At 35.4% G+C, this 23,500-nt stretch overlaps 1 protein-coding gene across 13 annotated transcripts in view; it reads right to left on the bottom strand.

The window, feature by feature from the left end:
- itpr1b (inositol 1,4,5-trisphosphate receptor, type 1b) overlaps nt 1-23,500 on the bottom strand; it is a 223,256-nt gene that overhangs the window by 140,010 nt on the left and 59,746 nt on the right. For all 13 annotated transcript variants that reach the window (XM_030135516.1, XM_030135523.1, XM_030135522.1 and 10 more), the window contains 19 exons: nt 16,108-16,207; nt 15,867-16,027; nt 14,658-14,799; nt 13,721-13,879; nt 13,440-13,612; nt 11,804-11,923; nt 10,747-10,938; nt 9,485-9,736; nt 9,258-9,399; nt 9,013-9,166; nt 6,981-7,174; nt 6,513-6,651; nt 5,869-5,923; nt 5,113-5,278; nt 4,861-5,028; nt 3,461-3,526; nt 3,234-3,371; nt 948-1,073; nt 661-861 (listed from right to left, as the gene is read on the bottom strand). In XM_030135516.1, the coding sequence (XP_029991376.1) occupies nt 661-861; nt 948-1,073; nt 3,234-3,371; nt 3,461-3,526; nt 4,861-5,028; nt 5,113-5,278; nt 5,869-5,923; nt 6,513-6,651; nt 6,981-7,174; nt 9,013-9,166; nt 9,258-9,399; nt 9,485-9,736; nt 10,747-10,938; nt 11,804-11,923; nt 13,440-13,612; nt 13,721-13,879; nt 14,658-14,799; nt 15,867-16,027; nt 16,108-16,207 (2,848 nt within the window). The remainder of the gene's footprint in view (nt 1-660; nt 862-947; nt 1,074-3,233; nt 3,372-3,460; nt 3,527-4,860; nt 5,029-5,112; nt 5,279-5,868; nt 5,924-6,512; nt 6,652-6,980; nt 7,175-9,012; nt 9,167-9,257; nt 9,400-9,484; nt 9,737-10,746; nt 10,939-11,803; nt 11,924-13,439; nt 13,613-13,720; nt 13,880-14,657; nt 14,800-15,866; nt 16,028-16,107; nt 16,208-23,500) is intronic.

The raw sequence follows: 23,500 nt of genomic DNA on the forward strand, positions 1-23,500 counted from the left end.
TTTACTCTCATGTTATTTAATCTAATCTGATTTAGTCTTAGTCTTAGTTTATTTAGTCTCATGTTATTTAATCTCATCCTATTCAGTCTCAGCCTTACGTTATTTCGTCTTAGTTTTGTCTTAGTCTTATCTTATTTAGTTCTGTCTAATTTAGTCTTTTCTTATAGAGTCTTATCTTTTTAGTCTGGTGTTATTTAGTCTTAGTCTTGTTCTATTTAGACTAAGTCTTATCTGATTTAGTCTGGTCTTATTTAGTCTTACCTTATTTAGTCTCATTTTATTTAATTTCCTCTTATTTAGTCTTAATCTTGTTTCATTTAGTCTTAGTCTTGTCTTTGTCTTATCTTATTTAGTCTTTGCCTTGTTTTGTTTTGTTTAGTCTCATCTTATTTTGTCCTATTTTATTTAGTCTTAGTCTTGCCTTATTTAGTCTCATGTTATTTAAATGTATTTTATTTAGTCTTATCTTATTTAGTCTTAGTCTTGCTTTATTTAGTCTTAGTCTTGTCTTTGTCTAATCTTATTTAGTCTTTGTCTTGCCTTATTAAATCTCATCTTATTTAGCCTCGCTTTAGTCTTATCTTATTCAGTCTTAGTTTTATTTAATCTCATTAATCTCATTATCCACGTCTTGTCCATTTCCTGTGGTTTGAGACTCACCTCGGCCATAACGATGTCCTGACACTTCTTAATGAACTTGTTTTCGGCTTTTACGATCGTCTGCAGGAACTTGAGATACTGGACGTGTCGACCGTGAGACTCGATGCAGTGGACGAAGTGTTGAACCACGCGCTCGTTGATTTCACTGCAGAGCTGGAAGTTGTTCATGAAGATGTGCTGCATGGTGACAGCCTCCAGGATCTGACAACGACAGGGTGGAGGTTCAGACATGACAGGAAACCATCCATCTACAACAGTATCCTGAGGTAGTTCTGTTTGTTCCTCACCCCCGGGTTCAGAAAGAGGTTTATATGCTTATGCAGGAGAGCCTGGTTCTGCTGATTCCCTGCACAGAAGTTCTGCAGGAACTCGTGAGCCAGTTTCATGATCTCCTGCATTCGGACGTCCTCACCCTGTTACACAGAAAAACACAGTGGTGTCACACTCATTCTAGTTTAGGCGTCACGTTCAGCCCAGTTTGATCTGAAGTGGGTCGGACCAGTAAAATAATAACATAATAACCTATAAATAATAATGACTACGTTTTTATCTTTGTTTTAGTGTAATAAAAAAAAAACAATAAGAAAGTGGTGCCAGGCAAAACAAACCCCGCCCCTCGCACATATTAGTCGCTTTTCCATTGACCCTCAAACTGCGCAAATATAACTTGCGCGTAAAAATTCACCAAATGGAAAAACGACAATTTCGGCAAAAGTCTCATTTTTCGATTAAAAGTTTTTGCGCTAGCAAGAGGTGGTTTCTCAGGCATAGCGCCAATGGTGTATCACGCAAAACTGCAATGGAAAGACCTTTTTTCGCAACTAGAATCAGGTGAATTAAAAAAATGGATGGTGACGTACGTTACAACAAGCGAAGATGAAGAAGAAACGTGTTGGTATGTGTGGACACGCCAGGAAACCCAATCATTTTTTAATTTAGTACGAGATAGAGGAGTAATATATAATAATAATAATGAATATATCTGTAAATCAACACCATATTTACGTTCATCGCCATGTTTACGGAATGACTTCTCATGTCATCTCGCAATACATAAACAAATCATCGCATTTGTGATTTAATGGGAAAACTGACATTATCCACTTCTGTTTTTTCGACATTTAGTAAATATCGGTAAAGTTTTGCGCAGATGTCCAACGGAAAAGCGACTAATGTAGCTTATTTTGGCATCGATCCAGCTGATATCATCATAACTATGCATGTGCTGATGTCAGCAGATCAATTGCCTCTATGCAGTCGTGGAAAAAATTATTAGACCACCCTTGTTTTCTTCTTATTTCTTGTTCCTCTTAATGCCTGGTACAACTAAAGGTACATTTGTTTGGACAAATATAATGATAACAAAAATAGCTCATAGTAGTTTAATTTCAGAGCTGATATCTATCCATTTTCCATGTTTCCTTGATAATAACCAAAATCATTTCAGTTCTTCCATCAATATCTATGGCATTGTACTGACAAAAACAGTGCTTTTAGGCATTCCATGTTTTCTTTTCTGTCTGTTTTAGTCACGATACACACAGGAGTTAGTACTTGATTGCATAACCATTGTTTCTGATGACTTTTGATGGTCTAAAATTTTTTTCCATGACTGTATGTGTGCCAAGTTTGAAGTAAATAGAAAAAAAATTGATGTTTTTATAGACATTTGAAATTTGGCCCATTATAAGTAAATGGGGAAAAAAAAAAGATTTAAAAAATTCATTTAAAAAAAATTTGAACTTTGACCTACTTTTCCCAACATGTAATCACATCTATTCTGGGTCACTGGCAATCTATAAACACAGTTTGGTATGAATTCAACCAATAGTTTTGCTGCTCGAGTGTTAACAAACAAACAAACTAACCAAAAACGATACCCCTTGCTTCATCTTCAGGGGGTGGGGTAACTATGAAAATATTTTCATTTGCAAGCTATTATTAAAAAAAAAAAAAAGATGTGAATAACCTGAAAGAAGAGAAATTTTGTAAGAAAAATAAGTACAATTTTAACAGTATTATGCCTTTATTATCATTTAAACATGTGCATTACACACAATGTTATACAAATATTAGGTAACAGGCATAACATTGTTAAAATGTTGAAGGTTGGAATTAAAATAAGAACAATTTCTATAATATTTCATCTCAGATTATAATCACAGCGGCTCTACAAATACAAAAAACATTTAGTAACAGGCCGAATATTGGTAAAATTGCACTTTATTTCAGGTTGTTCATATTTTTTCAGGTTATTCCCATTTTATGTAATGTAATTTAGAAAGTATTTTCATAGTGTAATGTTATTTTTTGTACATTAAACCAAGAAAAAAAATGGGAGTAGTCATTATTTATACCTTATTATGCTCTTATTTTACTTGACATCATATTGGGCTGTATATGACTCAACATCCTTGATTGTTATTATCTTCGGTGTAGTTTTCGCAGATTGGAGATTTTGCCAGATTGGAATCTTTGGCGGGCCGGTTTTGGTCCACGGGCTGCATATTTGACACCTTTGACTTACATGTGTAAATTATGCATATTTGAGGCGTTTAGTTGTGGGTTTGTACCTTTTCATATGGGATCTGTAGGAGCTCCAGGACCACACTGTGAGCTCCCATGTTCCTCAGTAACCTCTGCTGCTGCTTCTTACTCTTCTTCCCTGAACTTCCCTCCTGGACACACAGCTTACTGAGCCTCAGCAGGATCTGAACACGCACACACAATCAGGATTTAGACTAAAACAAGCAAAGCACAAACATAAGGAAATACACCGTGGAAATGCAGACGATCCTACCTCTTTAACAACCCTGTAGTTGTAGCTGCTGGTGCTTTCTGTTTTCTTCTTGTCCAGAGAATCGCACTGTTGAACAAGGAACAAAAAATGGGGAAATTTTTTTTTTTAATATATTAATGCACATACACTGATACAAACACAGGCAAAGCGGTTTTAATGCTGATTATCTCATTCCAGTGGAGCCTGTTAGATATATTAGACACCAGGTGAACATGCAGAGCTTCAGTTTTGTTCATTTAGTTGATGACTTTCTTCATATTTGTTAATTTTTTTTAACACTCTCTTTTATTGTTTCTTTTTTAAGAACATTGCAGCAGATATGGACATACAGAAGGAAGACAAAAACAGTGGATTGTCATGTCACTACAGTTTGCTCCAGTGTTATCAATAAGATCGTCCTTATCCTGTCGTTGTATAAACAGACCATTTGTCCCACTTTTGTCCACATTGTTCTTCTTTAGTCCTTATCTTATGAGTCAACAGTTCCATTACATACATCGCACTCATAAATTTTTGCCAGTCATGCTGTGTTGGCGAATCTGCTTTGTTATATTTGTTCATTTTTTTATTTTTATTTTTTTTACGTTTTGTTGACTATTTTCTTTATATTTGTTCATTTTGTTCATTTTTATATATTTTTTTCCTTTCATATTTGTTCATGTTGTTGACTCTTTTTTTATATTTCATTTTGTTTATTACTTTGTTCATTTTTGCATTCCCCCCCCACTTTCATACTTGCTCATGTTGAATATTTTCTTTATATTTGTTTATTTTGTTGATTATTTGCTCACTTACATCAAGTTTTTTGGACTATTTTCCTTTAGTGTTTAATATTTAGTTCATTTTATGGATTATGTACTTAATTTGTGTCCATGTTCTTGATTTTTTTCCCCCACATTTTTATTTATTTTGTCAGTTATTTTGCTCATTTTGGATAATTATTGTCCTAATTGATTATTCTGCTCATTTCTTTTTTTTTAAAATTATTTATTCATTATTGTCCTTACTTTTGATTGTTTTTATTTATCTTTTCTTTTGAATTATTTGGTCATTTTTGCTCATTTTTGTTTCTTAATTTTTGTTGGAGGTGGACCTTCATGGATCAGATTTATTTGTCCAAAACCTCCCACAGATGCTAAATGGTCCTGGGATTGGGATGTCCTTCCTTAGTCCATTTTTGGTCGGTGCTAACCACTGCAGAAGAGGAACAGGAAATATACAAAAAGCCAAGCTACTGACAGAAGCAATAGACATATTATATAAAAGGATATATTCAGGCAGTATAGGATATGTACAAGGTAGAATTAAAAATAAGGTGCATAAAATAATCAATATCATTAACTCTTCTCCTGGCTGGTTAGTGTCTGTTGTAACGATTGCCCATTAGTTGAGTTCAGTACCTTCTTTTTGCTATCAGACTCTGACGGTCCATCTCCATCCATCCCATCTTCTCCTTGTCTCTTATAAACCCACAGTTCAGATTTCTCCACAATCGATCTCAGCTGGTCGAGGTCGGACTTGATCTGCTTGTAGTTGTCCACGTCCTGACTGGTCACCAGCAGCTGGACCTGCGTTCAGATGGAGGCAGAGTATGAAGAAGCTCTGACGTCCATGTGGAGGTTGTGTTGAAGTACTAACGTGCCGATTTCTACCTGTTTAAAAGCCATGAGGACTTCCTGTCTCTGGCTGAAGTGCCTGAAGAGCAGGTGAAGGGCTCCGGACACGAGGGGGGGGTAGTCGTGCATGGTCAGGTGCAGCAGGACTCTGAGGAAGGTCCGGCCGCCGTGGTCATCCAGGTCCAGCGGAGTATTCTCCTCACTAAACACACATGAAGTCATAAAGACCCAAATATCCACTGGAGAAACAAACCATCTACTGATCTGAACTGTTTAACACCTGTTGATCCACTAATCCTATCAATACATGAAAATAATTGGTGTAAAATGCCTTTTCTTATCTTTTCATGGTCATGAGATATGACCCATTTGGACATTCAGAGGGTCTGTAGTTACCATGGAAACAACATCATATTCTATAACATTGATTCACCAGTAAAACCCAAGGAGTTGGATCAATGACAGCGGATGGAGTCACTTGTTTTTACGATTAGTTATTGAAATATTTGCTGAAAATGTGAATTTTTCTTCGGCTTTCTCAGTTTTAATACAATAACCTTTGAATTTACTCTAAGTTTTCATTAAATATTATAAACTAAATAAAAGAAATTGCATGATTTATGCAAAATACAGTGGATAATATTATAATAAATGGTGGTAAGTCATTTAATAAAGGATAAATAGAAAGATTCATTTGGGAATTGACACAAAATTAGCACTGGGTTGTTATGGGAGAAGTCAAAGTCTATGTTGGTTGGAAACGTTTTGAGGTAAAAGTGAGCGGTGAATTACCTTCCTCCAAAGATCCCCTCAGCCTGTTCCTCGATGTTCTCAAAGTCCAGATTTCCTAAAGTAAAAACACAAAACATGACTGCAAAGACAGACCATATTTTCAGCTCACACTTTTTTTTTTGTTGTTTTTTGGTAGATTTTTTTCTTTATTGAAAAGCACAGGTTATCACATGACCTTCAATTACAATCTGACAAAACAGGAAAAACTAATAAACAATAACATAATACAATTGTTGTAGTACAGGATTGTATATAGAACAGGTTGGTTGGCATAATAACCATGATCATGCAAAGAAAATTACAATGAAACACTTAAGACTTTTTTTTTTTTTTGACATATACTGTCTACTTCTTTCAGAAATTTCAGAACTATTTTCCCAGAAGTTTTCTTTTGTAATATCACTGAAAATGCTGTAGTTCCATATGCTGACTGCCAAAGCTTGCCAGACGTAGCAACAGTAACTAAGGAGGGGTGGTGCTTAGTGAGGGGTCAGTTGAGAGTGTAAGAAAATGTAGAAACAGACTGAGGAGCCCCATGAGAAAGACTAAGTTTAAAGAACAATCTAAAAGAGGAGAAAGTACCTACAGCAGGAGCACATTTCAACATCTTAATGGTTATTATTTTAAGTCATGTGACTCCATACCGGGCATCTGACCCGCCACATTATTGGTTCCATTCTGGACAGTGGTGGTTTCAGCCTGTTGGTTGTTCTCATCGAACTCGCGTTTAAAGATGCAGAGCAGGCAAGAGATTCTGTAGTCGAGTCGTACGTTCAGAATGAACTGAGGGAGAAGAACAATGGAATAAAGCCACCATTAAAGCCATTGTAATTAATTAAACTGTAAACAATATATAAAACAATGATAAAAGGAAGGTTGAATGAAACAATGATACAGAAAAAAGCAACATAATGATAAAACCAAGTAATGTCGGATACAAGTGCAACATTAATAATACACTGAACTAAACTGTTAGAAATAAATAGAACATATACAAAGAATAAATACAACAAAATAATTTACTGTAAGAAGTCATTTTAAACCAGCCTCCTTATAAAAACATGTGAGTCTGATCTAAGTATGTTGTTCTGTTTAATTCCCTGTAGTTTCACCTGCAGGATCTCGATGATCTTCAGCTTCGTGTCCATGACCATGATGTCTTCTCTCTCCGGCTCCGTCTGGGTTTTAACCACGTCGCCCTCAGGCTGATGAGTGGGCGTGGTCGGCAACAACCCGCCCCCTCGCAGAACCACCTGGGTCATCAGCTCGCCGACACCGTGGATGGACTTCATCACATTACTGCCTCCTGCGAAAAAGATTGAGATTCATGTCAAATTTTACGGAACGATCCAGTCTTTTATTCTACTCTGCAGGGGCGAAAATATTGATACCACTTTCTAATCAAGGGGTGTCAAACTCATTCAGCCCAAAATGAGCAACTGGGTCAGACCAGTAAAATAGTATCAGTGAAAAAAGTTAAATTACATTATGAAAATGTTTACATCTGCAAAACATCCTTTAAACAAGTGGTGTCAGGTACAACTAACCCCGCCCCTCGCACATGTTGTAGCTTATTTTGGCATCGATCCAGCTGATGTCATCATGTCTATGCATGTGCTGATGTCAGCAGATCAGTTGCCTCTATATATGTGCCAAGTTTGAGGTAAATTAAAAAAAATGTATGTCTTTATATACATGGGAAATTTCGCCCATTATAAGTAAATGGGGGAAAAGATTTGAAAAAAAATCATAAAAAATCTTAACTTTGACCAGCTTTTCCCAAAATATAATGACATTTATTCTGGGTCACTGGTAATATATAAACCCAACTTGGTATATATTCAACCAAGAGTTTAGCTGCTACAGTGTTAACAAATAAAACAAACAAATTAAACCAAAAACAAACAAAAAAACTTCGGGGGCAGGGTAAAAATGTGAATGAACAACCTGAAATTCCTTACGAAAATAAATGCAATTTAAAAAAATATTACTCTTCATTTTATCATTTATACATGTGCATTACAACTTACAGATCAGAGTGGATCCACAAATACACAAAATATTTAGTAACAGCCAGAATACTGTTAAAATTACACTTATATCACTTAAGACATTTTAAGTTGCTCATATTTGTTTAGGTTATTCACATTTTTTGTGAAAGGATAGTTTGTAAATGTTAACATTCCCATGTAATTGTACTTTTTTTTTTACACTAAAACGAAGAGAAAACTTAACGTTGTCATTATTTATAGATTATTATGATAGTGTTTTACTGGTCTGATCCACTTAAGATCATATTGGTCTGAATGTCGAACCTCAACTAAAATGAGTTTTACATGTTCGACTGTTAATATCTTCAGTATAATAATTGGATTTCACAAATGTATCCCACGGGCCACGCTGGACACTTTGACAGGCCAGTTTTGAGCCATGGGTCATATATTTGGCACCCCTGTTTTAGGTGATCAGAGAAGAATGATGACAGGGAAATAGCGTAGAGGAAGACGAAGCATGAAAGTACTCCACTACATGTAAAATTTCTATATTTCAAGTAAAAATCTGTGAGTATTATCAGAAAAATGTACTTAAAGTGTGAAAAGTAGACACTGCGCAGTAAAATAAATATTATACGTGATGTTTTTAGATTCATTTTACCGCTGTATTGCTTAAGTGACGGGTTGAGCTAATTTGTGGTTCATTATTTACACAAATATAAGACAAAACATCAGGAACTCAGACTCAATGCAAAACTTCAAATCACGACTCAAAACTCACCTGTTCAAACTTGCATTTTCTTGAGCCCCTCTTTTCTCTCTGTTCTTTTTGTCTTGTTTGTTTGTGAAGCGTCTTTGAGTGTCCAAAAAAGCGCTACATAAGTGTGATGTATTATTGTTTTTATTATTATTATTATTATTATTATTATTATTATTTTTATTATTATTATTAGTAGTAGTAGTAGTAGTAGTAGTAGTAGTAGTATTATTAGTATTATTATTAGTAGTATTATTATTAAGATCATCATAAGATATAAGGACAAAAATATTGCCGTATGTTTGACACCCTTGGTCTAATCAGTTATAGGATAATGACCTATTCATATTAATAAAGAACGTTGATTAATAAAGTGTAATTTGTGAACGTTACCTTTGTTTTCCTCGCCCTTCTCCATCTTGTTTATGGGGTAGATGGTGCTGACATGAACACAGTCTAAAATGTTCAGTAATATCTTCGTCAGTCGGAGCAGGTCGCTGAAGTTGTAGAAACCGAAGTAGATGAGGTTTCTCGCCAAGTTTACGACCTACAGGAGCAAATATCACAAACATGATTTATGTTTTCGTTAAACCGATGTGACTCGCCGTTTGTTAACGTCGATCCCGAGGAGGCCGTACCTCGAAGGTGAGCTTGTTTTTCTCCTTGTCAGAGAAGGGAATGTTTTGTGAAACCACCTCCCGCAGGTAATTTTCCACAAAGTCCATGGTGAGGCAGAACCGCTCTTTGATTTCATCCCTGGAGGTTCCGTCGTTGTCGTAGCTGAAGGTTACAATGAAAATTACATCCAAAGACGCGCACTGAGACTCTTTGAAATCATCGCTAAGAAAAAAGAAATTAAACTTACTCGTCAATCGCAATTTTGGAGGGAATCTCGGACCACAGACGAGCGTATTTGACAGGAGTGACCTGTTCCTGAGGGTCTCGGTCGACGTGCATGTGCAGCATCAGGCGGCAGAAGGATGCGCGGAGGTCAAAGGGCAGGTCTTCATCGGACATACAGCGAAGGATCAGATCCACATCCAGCTGACCCGAGATCTTATTGATGGCCAGGTACTGACGGTCCAGACACATCCTGGCAAACAGGTTCAGCTGACACCTGTGAGGAAATCAAATGCACGACTGTAACTATCACACAATATCAGAAGTAGATGCTCTTCATCTTTACGATCTTTGAGTGTTAATTTGTGACTGAAACCGGCTAAAACCTCATTATTCTGTAGTTTCTGTCATGGGGTTCCACAAGGTTCACTACTGGGTCCTGTCTCAATTACAATCTAATATAAGTGTAATATAAAATGTATAGTAAATTTTAACATATCTATATGAAGAGGCCTCAGTTTGTTAAAACTAATGTTACAATAGTTTCTGGGTCTAAACAGTCAATAACAGCGAAGCCAGTATATTTGTTTAATATGACTGTTTTCTTTAATGAGACACCAGTTCGACCTGAATTCTGTTACATAACTCAAATGCAGTGATTAGTTTCCACTGTCAGTGTTTTACCTGCTGTAGATTTTAAGTCTAAGTTTCTTAAAGGGGTCGTATTTTGCTAAAACCCACTTTTACTAGTCTTTTGTATATTTATTTGTGTATTTAGTGACAATTCAAAAAGTTTAAATGAAGATAAATTAGAATAAATTACATAAAATCCAATGTCTATCACACCTGTTGGATGGAGAGGGCCATTCAACTTTAGAATACAGGTCTGTATATCCATATATCTAATAATGTTGAGTATTGTAGCTGTCATTTGTAATAACCTCCTGAGACCCAGCAATGCATTTTTGTCCTCTGTAGGGGACAAAAGTTTTACTTAAAAAATGCTGTCCATTGCAAAGGACATTCCATTAAAAATAAATATATAAATAAAAATAATTTAAAAATGTATCTGAAAAAACTGTCACATTATGTAGTTTCCAATCAAGACATTAAGAATTGTTTAATGTAAAAAAGCTAAAACTTTAATTTTCCTGGGTCTCAGGAGGATAAATCTCAGGGCTGAATTACAAACAGCGTCAAGGGAAGCGGGTCACAGTGGGTCATGAATTAAAATGTTTTAGATCTGTGTGTCATGTATCATCTCCCTACACCTACTAAAAGTTTTACCTGTAGTAACTGACCACCTCCTGGTCTTCCTTCTGGCCCTCCTTGGCGTCCTGGGCCAGTTCCCTGATGCTCTTACTCCTGATCTCCTTACAGTTGTCTTTCCAGAACAGCCACACCTCCTCCTCATCCTCCGCCTCCAAAGGATTCTCCCCGTTCGGTGTCGCCTCAATCTCAAACCTGGACAGGACCAATCTGAAAAAAAACAACACATTTTTAACACTTGCACAATCATGGGGATAAAATAAATTGGCTTTTATTGTCATTGTGTGTGCAATGAAATTAGGAGTGCTGCTCCAGTCAGTCCAACAATATGAAGAAAAAAAAACATTACATAAAAAATAAGACTAGAGTGAGTATAAAATCACAAAAAGGAAAATAAGAAAATAGAAAATTGTTGCTGTCAGGCAGAAACCTCGTAGGTCCATTTATGGTCCTTTTTTTTGTTGTTGTTGTCATAAAATTATTCAGTTGGTCAGTCTTCATGTTGGCCTGATGGTTTTAGAACTATTTAACTAATGAAAAGTGTTGAAAACGGCTTGTGACTACAACTCTTAACTCCATTCATTTATTTACAGTATACATCATGTTTCCAGTTTCCTGAAAAATAACCATTTTGGACATAAGAGGTTTCCACCCAACAGCACTGATGTTGAAATTTTACAATAAGTAAAATAAGAATCAAACTAAAGGTAAAATAAAATACAAATAGACATAAAATATGAATAGACACAATAAAAGCAATATTAACAGTATGTATATCTATTAGTGAGTCTATAAAAATAGTACATTTATGTGTATGAAAAAACAATATGAATAAAAAAACAATAAGTAAGAAAATAAGAACAGAGAGAATATAAAATTACAAAAACTAAAAATTAAAATAAGAAAACAGAATATAAAATTTTACAAAAAGTAAAATAAGAATCAAACTAAAAGCAGAATAAAATAAATAGACATAAAATATGAATAGACACAATATTAACAGTGTGTATATTTATGAGCAGGCCTGTAAAAATGGTGCAAAATGTGTCAAAACCACATAAAGTGAAGCTCTGACTTGGTTTCAATGAGGATGTCGGCGTTGGCCGGGTCCAGCACGGCATTGCAGATCAACTCCTGCGTTACAGGGATGGATTTGTTCATGGAAACGCAGAGATCAGACAGGTAGTCCAGAAACCTGGGCACAAACCACAGAACACCACACAGAGTAAATATTTAATTCATAAACGAGTACTGTACATGTCAGGACGACGTTACTGAACCCATGAACCTCATTCAGTTTTTTAACAGGTGAAACTGTCGAAGCCGCCTTCATGTCGACATCTGGATCAGCCCCAGTCACATCTCATTAACAGTCCATGACAGAACTCAAACACACACAGAAAGTGTCAGAAAAATAACAAAAACTGCCAAAGACACACAAACATGTTCATTCATACTCTATAAACAACAGAATACATTTTAATTTTTTAAACTCCATAGATGACTGTATCTGTAGGTTTGAGGAAGATGAATTTCCAATGTTTTAAGATGTTTTTCAAGGCGACTTTGGTCAAATTTCAGACGTTATATGCACATAAATAAAAGTCCAAAGAGCCTCATACTATTTAAGATCCAAAAATAAATAAATGCACTACAATACACAAAAAATACACGCAAAAAAACACTAAAAAGAATCAACTAAAATATACAAAAAATAGCTAAAATACACTTTAAAAAAAAAGCAAAAAAAAATGCATTATAGATATTCTGAAACACTTCAAAAAAAAAAAAAAAAACTATGAAAAAGATGTTTTCAAGGCATCTTTGGTTCAATTTCAAATTCATTCATTCACATAAATAAAAGTCCAACAAGCCTCAAAGTATTTATACTCTAAGATCCAAAATAAATGAATAAATGCACGACAATACATGAAAAATACACACAAAAAACAGTCAACTAAAATATACAAAAATTAGCTAAAATACACTAAAAAAACAAAAAAAATGTACTAAAAATATTCTAAAACACATATAAAAACTATAAAAAAGATGTTTTTCAAGGCATCTTTGGTCCAATTTCAGATTCATCCATTCGCATAAATAAAAGTTCAACAAGCCTCATAGTTGTTATACACTAACATGCATAAAAATACACAAAGAAAACAGTATAATACACAAAAATCATTACAAAATAAAATAATAAATGTAAATTTACCAAAAAAACACTAAAATGCACTAAAATACACAAAAAATATACAAAATGCAAAAATACACACCAGCATATACAGTACTACAACAAAAAAATATACTAAAAATATGATCAAATACACTAAAGTACACAAAAAAATACTCTAAATACACAATCTGTATCTACAGGTTGATGAGGCTGATTTCTGACATTATTCTTGTTGCCTTTCTTTTATTTCATACACGATTACTAATTTGTAGCATATTAATTTATTGTTGTCAGGACTGTGTTGCTGTAAATTCATTGACGTGCGGGGGGGGGGGGGGGGGGGGGGGGCTGATTTATGTATTTTTTTGTTAAAATGAATAAATATATATCTAAAAAAAATAAAACAAATATTTTCTGTTTGTAATGTGCGAGAACCATGCGATGATTTTCTGAAAAGTTGTTCCTTGAGAATGATGGACTGGTGAACTTTCAGCCCAGTTCTGCTTCCCTCCTCTGCTTCTACCTTAAGTCTCACCTCGGCTCCCGGTTCTTCCTCACTAGAGTAACGAATGTGTCTATCTCAGCAGCCGTGATGTGTTTCTCCAGCAGCTTCCGGTTGTTGTGCAGCAGAGCGGTGATGGTATCTTCTGCCAGGACGTCGTATCCGATCTGTTTCTGCATGAAGCGGAATTGTTTAGCGATGTATTCCTGCAGAACAAAAAAAAAAAAAAAAAGACACAGACGGATGAGTGTGAGTGCTAAGTGGGTCGGTGTATTACAGGAGCGGGTGTACCTGTGGTGACCCCCCCCCCCCACCTGGTTCTTCCTGTAGTCCTGCTGTGAATGGCGCAGGACTCTGTAACACAGCCTGCAGATGTGCCTGAACGGAGCGTGGCGCTGGTCTCCGAGCTCCTCCAGCCGCAGCATGGGTCCATCACCGCTGTCTGTGAACGGGGCCTGGAGCAGCTTGAAAATCTGCAACGGAGACGGTTTGAACATAGTTAACGCTCAGACGTGTAAGTAAACATGAGCTTTATATGAGGAATCTTCCCTGGCAAGTGTACAATAAAGTCACCTCCAGTCATAAACATACACTATATGGCAGTGGTTCCCAACCTTTTTTGCCTCGTGACCCCATTTTAATATCATAAATTTCTGGCGACCCCAAGACATCCAAAATGGAAACTTTTTTTTTTTACCAAAATTAATTTGTTTTTGATCATGTAATAGTTTGCTATACTATGTTGCAAATAAACGTTAATTTTAGATGACGTTTAGTCTATATAATGTATATTATTGTGGGCGGAGGCAGTAAATCCAGGTGTAGATTACTGCACAAAGGGAGAATTTGATTTTCCTTGGTCAGGATATGTACAGTCAGTCCAGCTTGGATTTACAAGGCTGACAATTAATACTGAACAAACAAGAACTCAAACTATGAATTATGAAAGAGCTGCAGCATCTGAAACTGACCACAATGAACATTTGACAGATAAACAGAACCACAGTGCTTCAGTTTCAGCTTCATAGTTTGTCATGTCTGTTATGGATTGGGATTGTCTCTGTCAACTCACCACATATTTTTATGACTAAGTTGTTTTTTTCATCAATTACTACAAATTTCAGTAGACCCCATTTGAATTTCAGACAACCCCAACGTGGGGTCCTGCCCCCTAGGTTGAAAAACACTGCTACATGGACCAAAGTTTTTGTATGTGCGAGTAAACATCAGCACAGACGTTGTCGGACGAACCTGCTTCAGGATGTTTTGTTCTCTCATGAGTTTCTGTCGTTCTCTGTTGGGTTTGTTGACCATGATCTCCAAAACATCCTGCCCGCTGTTAGGGATGTCGACCACAAAGAAAACTAGATCCTCCAGGAGTTTGGTCACAAACCTGGAGAGAGTTCAGATGTGAACAGAGGAAACACAAATCAGAACCGACCAGTATGAAAAGGTAACGAATCTACGAACAGTATCAAAAACAACAAAATAAAGAAAAGACAGAGTGAAAAATAAAGAAAGACAAAGAAAGACAGATATAGCCCTAAATATATATATATATATATATATATATATATATATATATATATATATATATATATATATATATATATACATACATATATATATATATATATATATATATATATATATATATATATATACATACATATATACGGGGTGGGGAAGCAAAATTTACAATATTTTGAGGCAGGAATTGAAAGACAGTGTATGACCAATTAGTTTATTGAAAGTCATGAGAATTTATTTGCCACAAGAAAATTGACATAATAGAAAATGTTTTTAGTCTATGTGTCCTCCTTCTTTCTCAATAACTGCCTTCACATGCTTCCTGAAACTTGCGCAAGTGTTCCTCAAATATTCGGGTGACAACTTCTCCCATTCTTCTTTAATAGTATCTTCCAGACTTTCTCCTAATAGTTTTGCTCATAGTCATTCTCTTCTTTCCATTATAAACAGTCTTTATGGACACTCCAACTATTTTTGAAATCTCCTTTGGTGTGACGAGTGCATTCAGCAAATCACACACTCTTTGACGTTTGCTTTCCTGATTACTCATATGGGCAAAAGTTTCTGAAAAGGTATGGATAATAGTGTTAGGTATAATTATGACATCAATATATGTTTGGTTTCAAAACAACTGACGTAGTGCCTGCTGAGAAAAAACAACTAAATGTTCATTGTAAATTTTGCTTCCCCACCCTGTATATATAAACCAAATACAGACATTAAATACTCTTCAAAATAGTTACAGCAGCAATTTCTACATTAAGTACTAGACACATATTATCAATATAATTAAAAGAAATGTAAATAAATAAGTGAAAATGACAGTTTCAGAAAATAAAACCTAAAGCAAACTAGCACAGCCTTGAAAAAAAACATAATGAAACTGAAATAAGAAAAAACCTAATAAATCCTTCATGTTGTCATCCGTACCTCCTTTCATTCTGCGTTATCGTTCCTTTCTCCAGTTTCCCGGCGATAGACGCCAACACTTTACTGGCATCGTTGGCGAAGTCTAAATCCCGCACTTCAGCTGGAGGCACTGGCACAATGGCGAACGCTTCTTTATCTTCTTTCACTGCTGACGTTCCAATCTGGATAAACGACAGGTGTTTATATGTAGAATCTGATCCGAATATTCAGACTGTTAACGTGGACCTGCGTCACCACTCACCCGTAACATCACAGGTTTTTCCTCCTCTTTGTCGATGGGGTTGTTGGTGCTGTGAACCCACGTGTTGGTGCATAAATGTCGTAGCCTCACGTAGGAACTCCTACAAAACACAAGAACTAGTTTTAGATCAGAGGTCACATTCAGCTCAATATGATCCTAACTGGACTGGACAACAAATAATAACATAATAACCTATAAATAATAACAATGAAAAACTTTTCTTTATGTTTTAGAGTGAAAAAAGTTAAATTATATTGTAAAAATGTTCACATCTACAAAGTATCCTTGTGAACCACATACAACCTGAAAAATAAGTGCAATTATAACAAGATTCTGCCTCAGTTTATCATTTACACACATGCATTACAACTTACAGACAACAGTGGATCTACAAATACGTAAAAAATATTTAGTAACAGGCAGAATATTGATAAAATTGCACTAATTTATCTTAAAACACTCTGGGTTGTTCATATTTGTTTAGGTCATTCACATTTTTTGTGAAAGGAAAGTTTGTAAGTGTAAATATTTTTATCTAATTTTACTTTTTTACCCTAAAACAAAGCAAAAAATTTGGAGTTATCATAATGTGTCGGTTATTAAGATAGTATTTTACTGGTCCAAACTACAATAATTTTGACATCCTCGACTGTTCATATCTTCAGTGTAGTTTTTGCATTTCACAAATCCATCCCATGGGCCAAATTTGACCATTTGCCGGGCATCTTTTGGCCCATGGGCCTTATGTTTGACACCCCTTTTAGATGATCAGAGAAGAATGATGATGGGGTAAGAGAGTAGAAGAAGAGTGAAAATACTCCAGTACATGTAAAAGTTCTGTATTTCACGTAAAAATCTGTGAGTATTATCAGCAAAATGTGCTTTAAGTGTGAAAAGTAGAAAGTGTTTAGGAAAATAAAAAAAAAAAAATCATAAAAAATTTTAACTTTGACCTACTTTTCCCAAAATGTAATCACATCTATTCTTGGTCACTGACAGTCTATAAACCCAGTTTGGTATGAATTCAACCAATAGTTTTGCTGCTTAAGTGTTAAACAATCAAACAACCAAACAAACCAAACCAAAAATAATACCCCTTTTGCCTCCCCTTTGGGGGGCGGGGTAATAAATGTCACATCAATATTTCATATTTAATTGTCAGAAAAATGCAGTGGAATAAAATGTCGAATATTTATCTCTGAGATACAATTAACCCTTTCACGCATAAATTATGAGAACCTTAATCAAGATTTCTTTTTCTCCTAAGTGTTTTTATTCCTCTTTAGGCATGAAAAAAACAATGTGATTGAAAACGTTTTATGAACTTATGAACTTAGTTACAAAAATGTACACCCAGCTGGACACCATGTGTTTAATTTTTGAAGCAAAGAAACATGCATTTACTGACATACTGTGTGAAAACTATGAAATAAAAACAATTTTAATGCTGCTAATGTGATGTTGTTTCACATTTTAACATACTATAATACTAGTCATTACTCACTCAGATAATATGCAAAAAAAATAACAACTTTTTGTTTAAAAAAGAAACTGTTAATTATACTCTAATAACAATTAGCAATTGACTTACACTCCAACATGTTACTGCAGATCAGGTTTATCCAGAACAGTAAAGTTACAGTAATGGTATGAATTTCAGTGTATGGGATGATGCATAAGCGTCCACTGTGTTGGTTGATATGCAAGTACAACAACAAAATCCATGAATATACAAGAGAACAGCTTTGAATAGCTGTTCAATGGAGTGACCACCATGCATGAAAGGGTTAAGTTGCATAAAATGGAAATACTCAACTAAAGTATTAAAGAGGGGTCATATTTTGCTAAACCCACTTTTATTCGTCTTTGGTTCATTTTTTTGTGTATTTGGACCCTAATAGTTCATACAGTTTGAATTTGAACCCTCCAGGTGCTGCAAAACTATCTTTATATTCATTTTGGCAAAAATCGAGTGGATTTCTACAACCTCTTTTAATTCCTGCTTAATTTGTTACCATTTATAACTAGTTAGGCACATCATAACATTTGCAAAAATAAGGTCAAGACTTCCGACGAACATGAGTATGACATAATTGTTTATCAGCAGAAGCGGTTGTAGTAAAAACTGAAAATATGTCCAAACTTGGAGCCGATTACCTAAAATGTTTAGTTGTTGGTTGTGTTAATGAACATAAGAGGCTGAACGGGACAGAAAGCACGGTCAACAACCTGGAGGGGGTGGGGCATTTAAAGGGCCAGCGCTCAAAATGACCTTTCTGGTGTCATTACTCAGAAATAGGGTTGAAGATGGACCTGTGGAGTTGAATTAATGAACAATTCAAACCCAAACATATTTACAGTTTATGTAGACCACAGCGAAATGTTTTAAATTGCGTAATTCCATTTAAAAAAGCAAAATATCACTCCTTTTAAACTTTGCCCATGAGTACATTCCACCACTGCACCATAGTCACATGTCTGAGCTCTGGCCCTCAGTCATTTATCAGTGCATCTTTTGTCTATATTACGACTTATTTGTGCTATTTAGTCTTTGCCAGAGGTCTTTCTTTCTTACTGAAGACATTCATTATCTAAACTCCCTCCATTTGGGTTGCACGTGCCCTTTCCTTTAGTCATCCACGCTGCAGATATCCAACCACAAAACGGGCAAACCGCCAAGAAAACTGATAAGCGTGTTATTGTTCCCAGAGGAATAAACCTTGTAATTTAACAGCCTACTCAGGATGAACGGGTTATGCAGCCGTGGGTTTGCTACGAGCCAAATTGTTAGTTTCCTGAAATAATAAAAGGATGTGTATGTTACTAATGTCAGCAGCTACATGTCACGGCATGACTGGTGGGAGAACACAACAAAGAGCCACAGTTGAACAGGACATAGAAGAAACTCCGACGTCTTTGTGTCTCCACCTGGTGGTTTCATTAGATTTAGTTCTTATATAGTAACTTTCAGACGATAAAAAGATCCTTGTTTAAAATTTACAGGTGAAATGTACAGGATATCGCAAAAACTGTTCTACAATACAGCCTCATCGACCATCAACCAACAATACAGCCACCACTAACCAATCAGCAAAGTGAGAACTGCATCATAAAGGTCAGTTTTATTGATGGTGGAAGTGCTGTTTTTAATCGGAGTGAATGAGGATTAGTTTCCGTGTTTGTTTTAACCCTCAGAGACTAAGTTTTCAATTATCAATACTACCCATACGTGTCAAAAAGTAAGAAAAAGTAGAGTTTTTAGTTTTCCAGGGGTACCACATGTGTCATATTTCGGCCCACTGAGGTTCTACATTAAATATATTTAAGCATTAGCATCAATTCATTAGAACGCCTTAATTTGAGTCATTGAACTTTACTCATTTATATAGTCATTTGTTTATTTATTTGACCATTATTTAACCAGGTAAGTCAATTGAGAACCAATTCTCATTTACAGTGACGACCTGGCCAAGAGAAAACAAAGCAAACGGACAACAAAAAGAGGAAAATATCCACAACAAACAATACTAAACCAGTCAGAACTGTCATGTGTATCAATTAAAAGTGGCTAAAAGCAGATGCAACGGTCACAAAACGTTGCTTTCAGTGATTTTTAAAAGAGTCGAATGAAAGGTTAGATGTAGATAAAAAATAATCCTTTGCATGTGGGTGCTTCTATAAAACTGGTCCCTAAAAACAGGACAGAGGGGCTAAAAATTCAAACCAGATGAAGACTAATGTTATGAAGCAAGTTTGGGTCAGTTTTAAAAATAAATATTTACTCAAAGAAAAAAGAAATAATTTTTCAGATAAAACACATTTTTATACAAAAATCTGCATGTAACACAGTAAAAAGGACACAAAAATTACACACTACTATTTTTTGGAATATCTTTTTTTTCTCTCACATGTACATTTTGGGAATCAAACTAATTATGCAAGGCAGAGTGTTTCACAAAAATGACCACTGTTGCAAAATCATTCGCGATTTATACGTGTTTAAATGGGCAGGTTCTGCATGTAACACCAGTGGACACGATGGGTTACACACAAAATCTGGAATGAGACTGAGATTCACGAAAAACACGCATGTCTGGATTAGAAAAACCACTAAGATCGACAAATTTAACACAGTGTCTTTATATATATATATACACATATATAAATAAATAAATAAATAAATATATATATATATATATATATATATATATATATATATATATATATAAAGACCATTTACAGCCATGTTTTCCAGATGAAATGCACTGACACCCAGGTAGATTTTCCTGTCCCAATTTTGGTCCTATTTTTGGCCCCAATATTTTATTAAAAATTCATTAATTTTGGGATGGCTCAGAGCAAGAGTATAATTTTTTGCATTTATCTGAGGTCATCATTAGATACAGCCTGGGGGAAATACAGTACGTCTACATTTCTCTTTTATTATTGGGTCTAAAAAAAGTTGGAAAAGTGCCAGGTGCCAAAATAAACCCAGTTTCATGGAAGTGTAAAACATTGTAATAAAGGTGTGTGATTAAATAAGTGTTTACTTCTTCCTATTCCTTTTCTGATGCACCAAGTAAGACTAAAATTGTATACATTTCTTTTTTGGTAAATGTTAATTTGCTTCAGGCATTTGCTTTTGTTATTGGTTGGATTGTGCTTTCTAGAAGTCACAAATAAAACATTAATTCACTCACTGTTCAACTGTTTAAATTAGAAAAGCAAAAACAACTTATTTCAGCGCAAATTTTTCTTCCTCTCTAGTAAGTTCATTCATTCTCAGACCATGCAAATGCAAAACTGTGACTGAAAATGAACCAGAATGAGACGATGATTGAATCCTGATGCTAAAGGTTAAAAACACTAAATGAACTCCACTCATGTCCTGAACCACAGAAGGTGATTTAGTTCTCGGTAAAAGGTACTAGAGATAAAAACAAACCACTCAGGCAGGAAAACAGCCTGCTCACATCCTCTTCAGCAGAGTGTGGACTGATTACAGATTAACCAGCACTGACCTGAACAGTATCATCTCCCTAAACCTTTACACATACTAACATCTGTGCCAAGTACGGCGGCGGCAGCGGCGGCGAACAAAGCGCCCACGCCGCTCCACATGTGCGTGAGCTGGCCTTCAGACTGCAGCCGGCGGTCGTATTCTGGGCAGGCGTTACGTAACAGGCTTACCTTTGTGTACTAGTTCTTCCAGGCATTAATTAGTGTCTGAGGGGAAGGGTTATCTCAGGTAGGACTAGGGGGGCGGAGCTCTAGTAACCTCCGCCTGAACAATAACGGCTTTGACACATGGCAGAGGCTGTGTTCTTATCTCATGTACGATAAAAGGACAAACACAATGGTAGTTTTGGAATTTACCCAGTAAAATGTGAATTATGTGCACTTAGTGGTCCAATAATCCACTGTCATTGCAATAATAATGCAATGTCTTTTTAATTTATTCTACTTTTAGTTCTATTCTTATTTTACTTTATATACAATTTTATATTCTGCTTTCTTATTTTAAGTTTTAGTTTTTTCAATTTTATATTCATTCTATTCTTATTTTACTTTATGTACAATTTTAAGTTTTAGTTTTTGTAATTTTATATTTGCTCTACTCTTATTTTCTGACGTATCGGTTCTTTATTCATACTAGCGGCATTGTACCCATGGTTCCATTGTACGATAGCACCCTCCCGTGGTGCAACAGCGGAATTGTACCCGTACGTCCTCCCCTGCTGCAACATCAATCACACAATGATGGGGGGCGGAGCTCTAGTAACCTCCGCCTGAACAATAACGGCTTTGACACATGGCAGAGGCTGTGTTCTTATCTCATGTACGATAAAAGGACAAAAACAACGGTAGTTTTGGAATCCACCCGGTAAAATGTGAATTATGTGCAATAAGTCGTGCAATAATCCACTGTTCTTGCAATAATAATAATAATACAATATTTATTAAATATTTATCAAACATAAATGTACAGATATACATACTGTTAATACTGTTAATATTATGTCTATTCATGTATTATATTTATTTTTAATTTATTCGACTTTTAGTTCTATTCTTATTTTACTTTACGTACAATTTTATATTCTGTTTTCTTATTTTAATTTTTAGTTTTTGCAATTTTATATTCACTCTGTTCTTATTTTACTTTATGTACAATTTTAAGTTTTAGTTTTTGTAATTTTATATTTGCTCTACTCTTATTTTCTGACGTATCGGTTCTTTATTCATACTAGCGGCATTGTACCCGTGGTTCCATTGTACGATAGTGCCCTCCCGTGGTGCAGCTGCAGCATTGTACCCGTACGTCCTTCCGCGCTGCAACATCGATCGCACAACAATCACACATCGATGGGACACAAATGTTTAAAATGTTTATATGTTTAAGCTTTCACACAAACATTACAAATATTTGGCTTTTTTAAAATCGTATATTAGTTCCATGTTCAGTTGTTTGTAGGTTGGATCCAAATGTGTTGAAGACTACAGTACACGTCATTTGCCTTGATTGTTGTTGTTTATATCTAATGGATTAGATTTATATAACACTTTTCTATTAACGCATATTCAAAGCTCTTACAATTGATCCATTATTCATCTGTTCTCACATTCGCACTCTGGTGGTGGATAAGTATGTTTGTAGCCCTGGGGCTGCCAGTACGTACTAAAGGCCCCTCTGACCACCATCAAATATTCACATGCATTCATACACCAGTGTGAGTAGCAGTTTTCTCTGTTTCTGATACTATAACCATAAATTTTAATCTGGGTTTTAATGAACGTCTACATAATCAGTACATTAAATATAGGAAAATACCTGACATACACTTTAAAAATGCAAAATACAGATTATAATATTATAATAAATGGTGATAAATCACTTAAAGGAGTGATATTTAGCTTTTTTAAATGGAATTATGCATTTTAAAACATTTCCCTGTGGTCTACATAAACTGTAAATGCTCTGCTTGGGTCTGAATTCTTCATTAATTCAACTCCACAGGTCCATCCTCAACCCTATTTCTGAGTAATGACACCAGAAAGGTGGTTTTGAGCGCCGGCCCTTTAAATGCAAATGAGCTACTTCATGCCCCACCCCCTCCAGGTGCTTGACCGTGCTGCTCTGTCAGGTTCAGCCACTTGTGTTCGTTAATACAACCAACAACTGAACATTTTAGGTAATCGGCTCCAAGTTTGGACACATTTTGAGTTTTTACTACAACCGCTGCTGCTGACAAACAGTTATGTCGTACTCTGAGAAATGTTTGTCGGAAGTCTTGACCTTATATGTGCAAATGTCATAACATAGCCAGTTATAAAACGTAACAAATTAAGCAGGAATTGAAACAGGTTGAAGAAATCCACTGGATTTTTGCCA

This window comes from Sphaeramia orbicularis, chromosome 5 (assembly GCF_902148855.1).
Source record: "Sphaeramia orbicularis chromosome 5, fSphaOr1.1, whole genome shotgun sequence".
NCBI lineage: Eukaryota > Metazoa > Chordata > Actinopteri > Kurtiformes > Apogonidae > Sphaeramia > Sphaeramia orbicularis.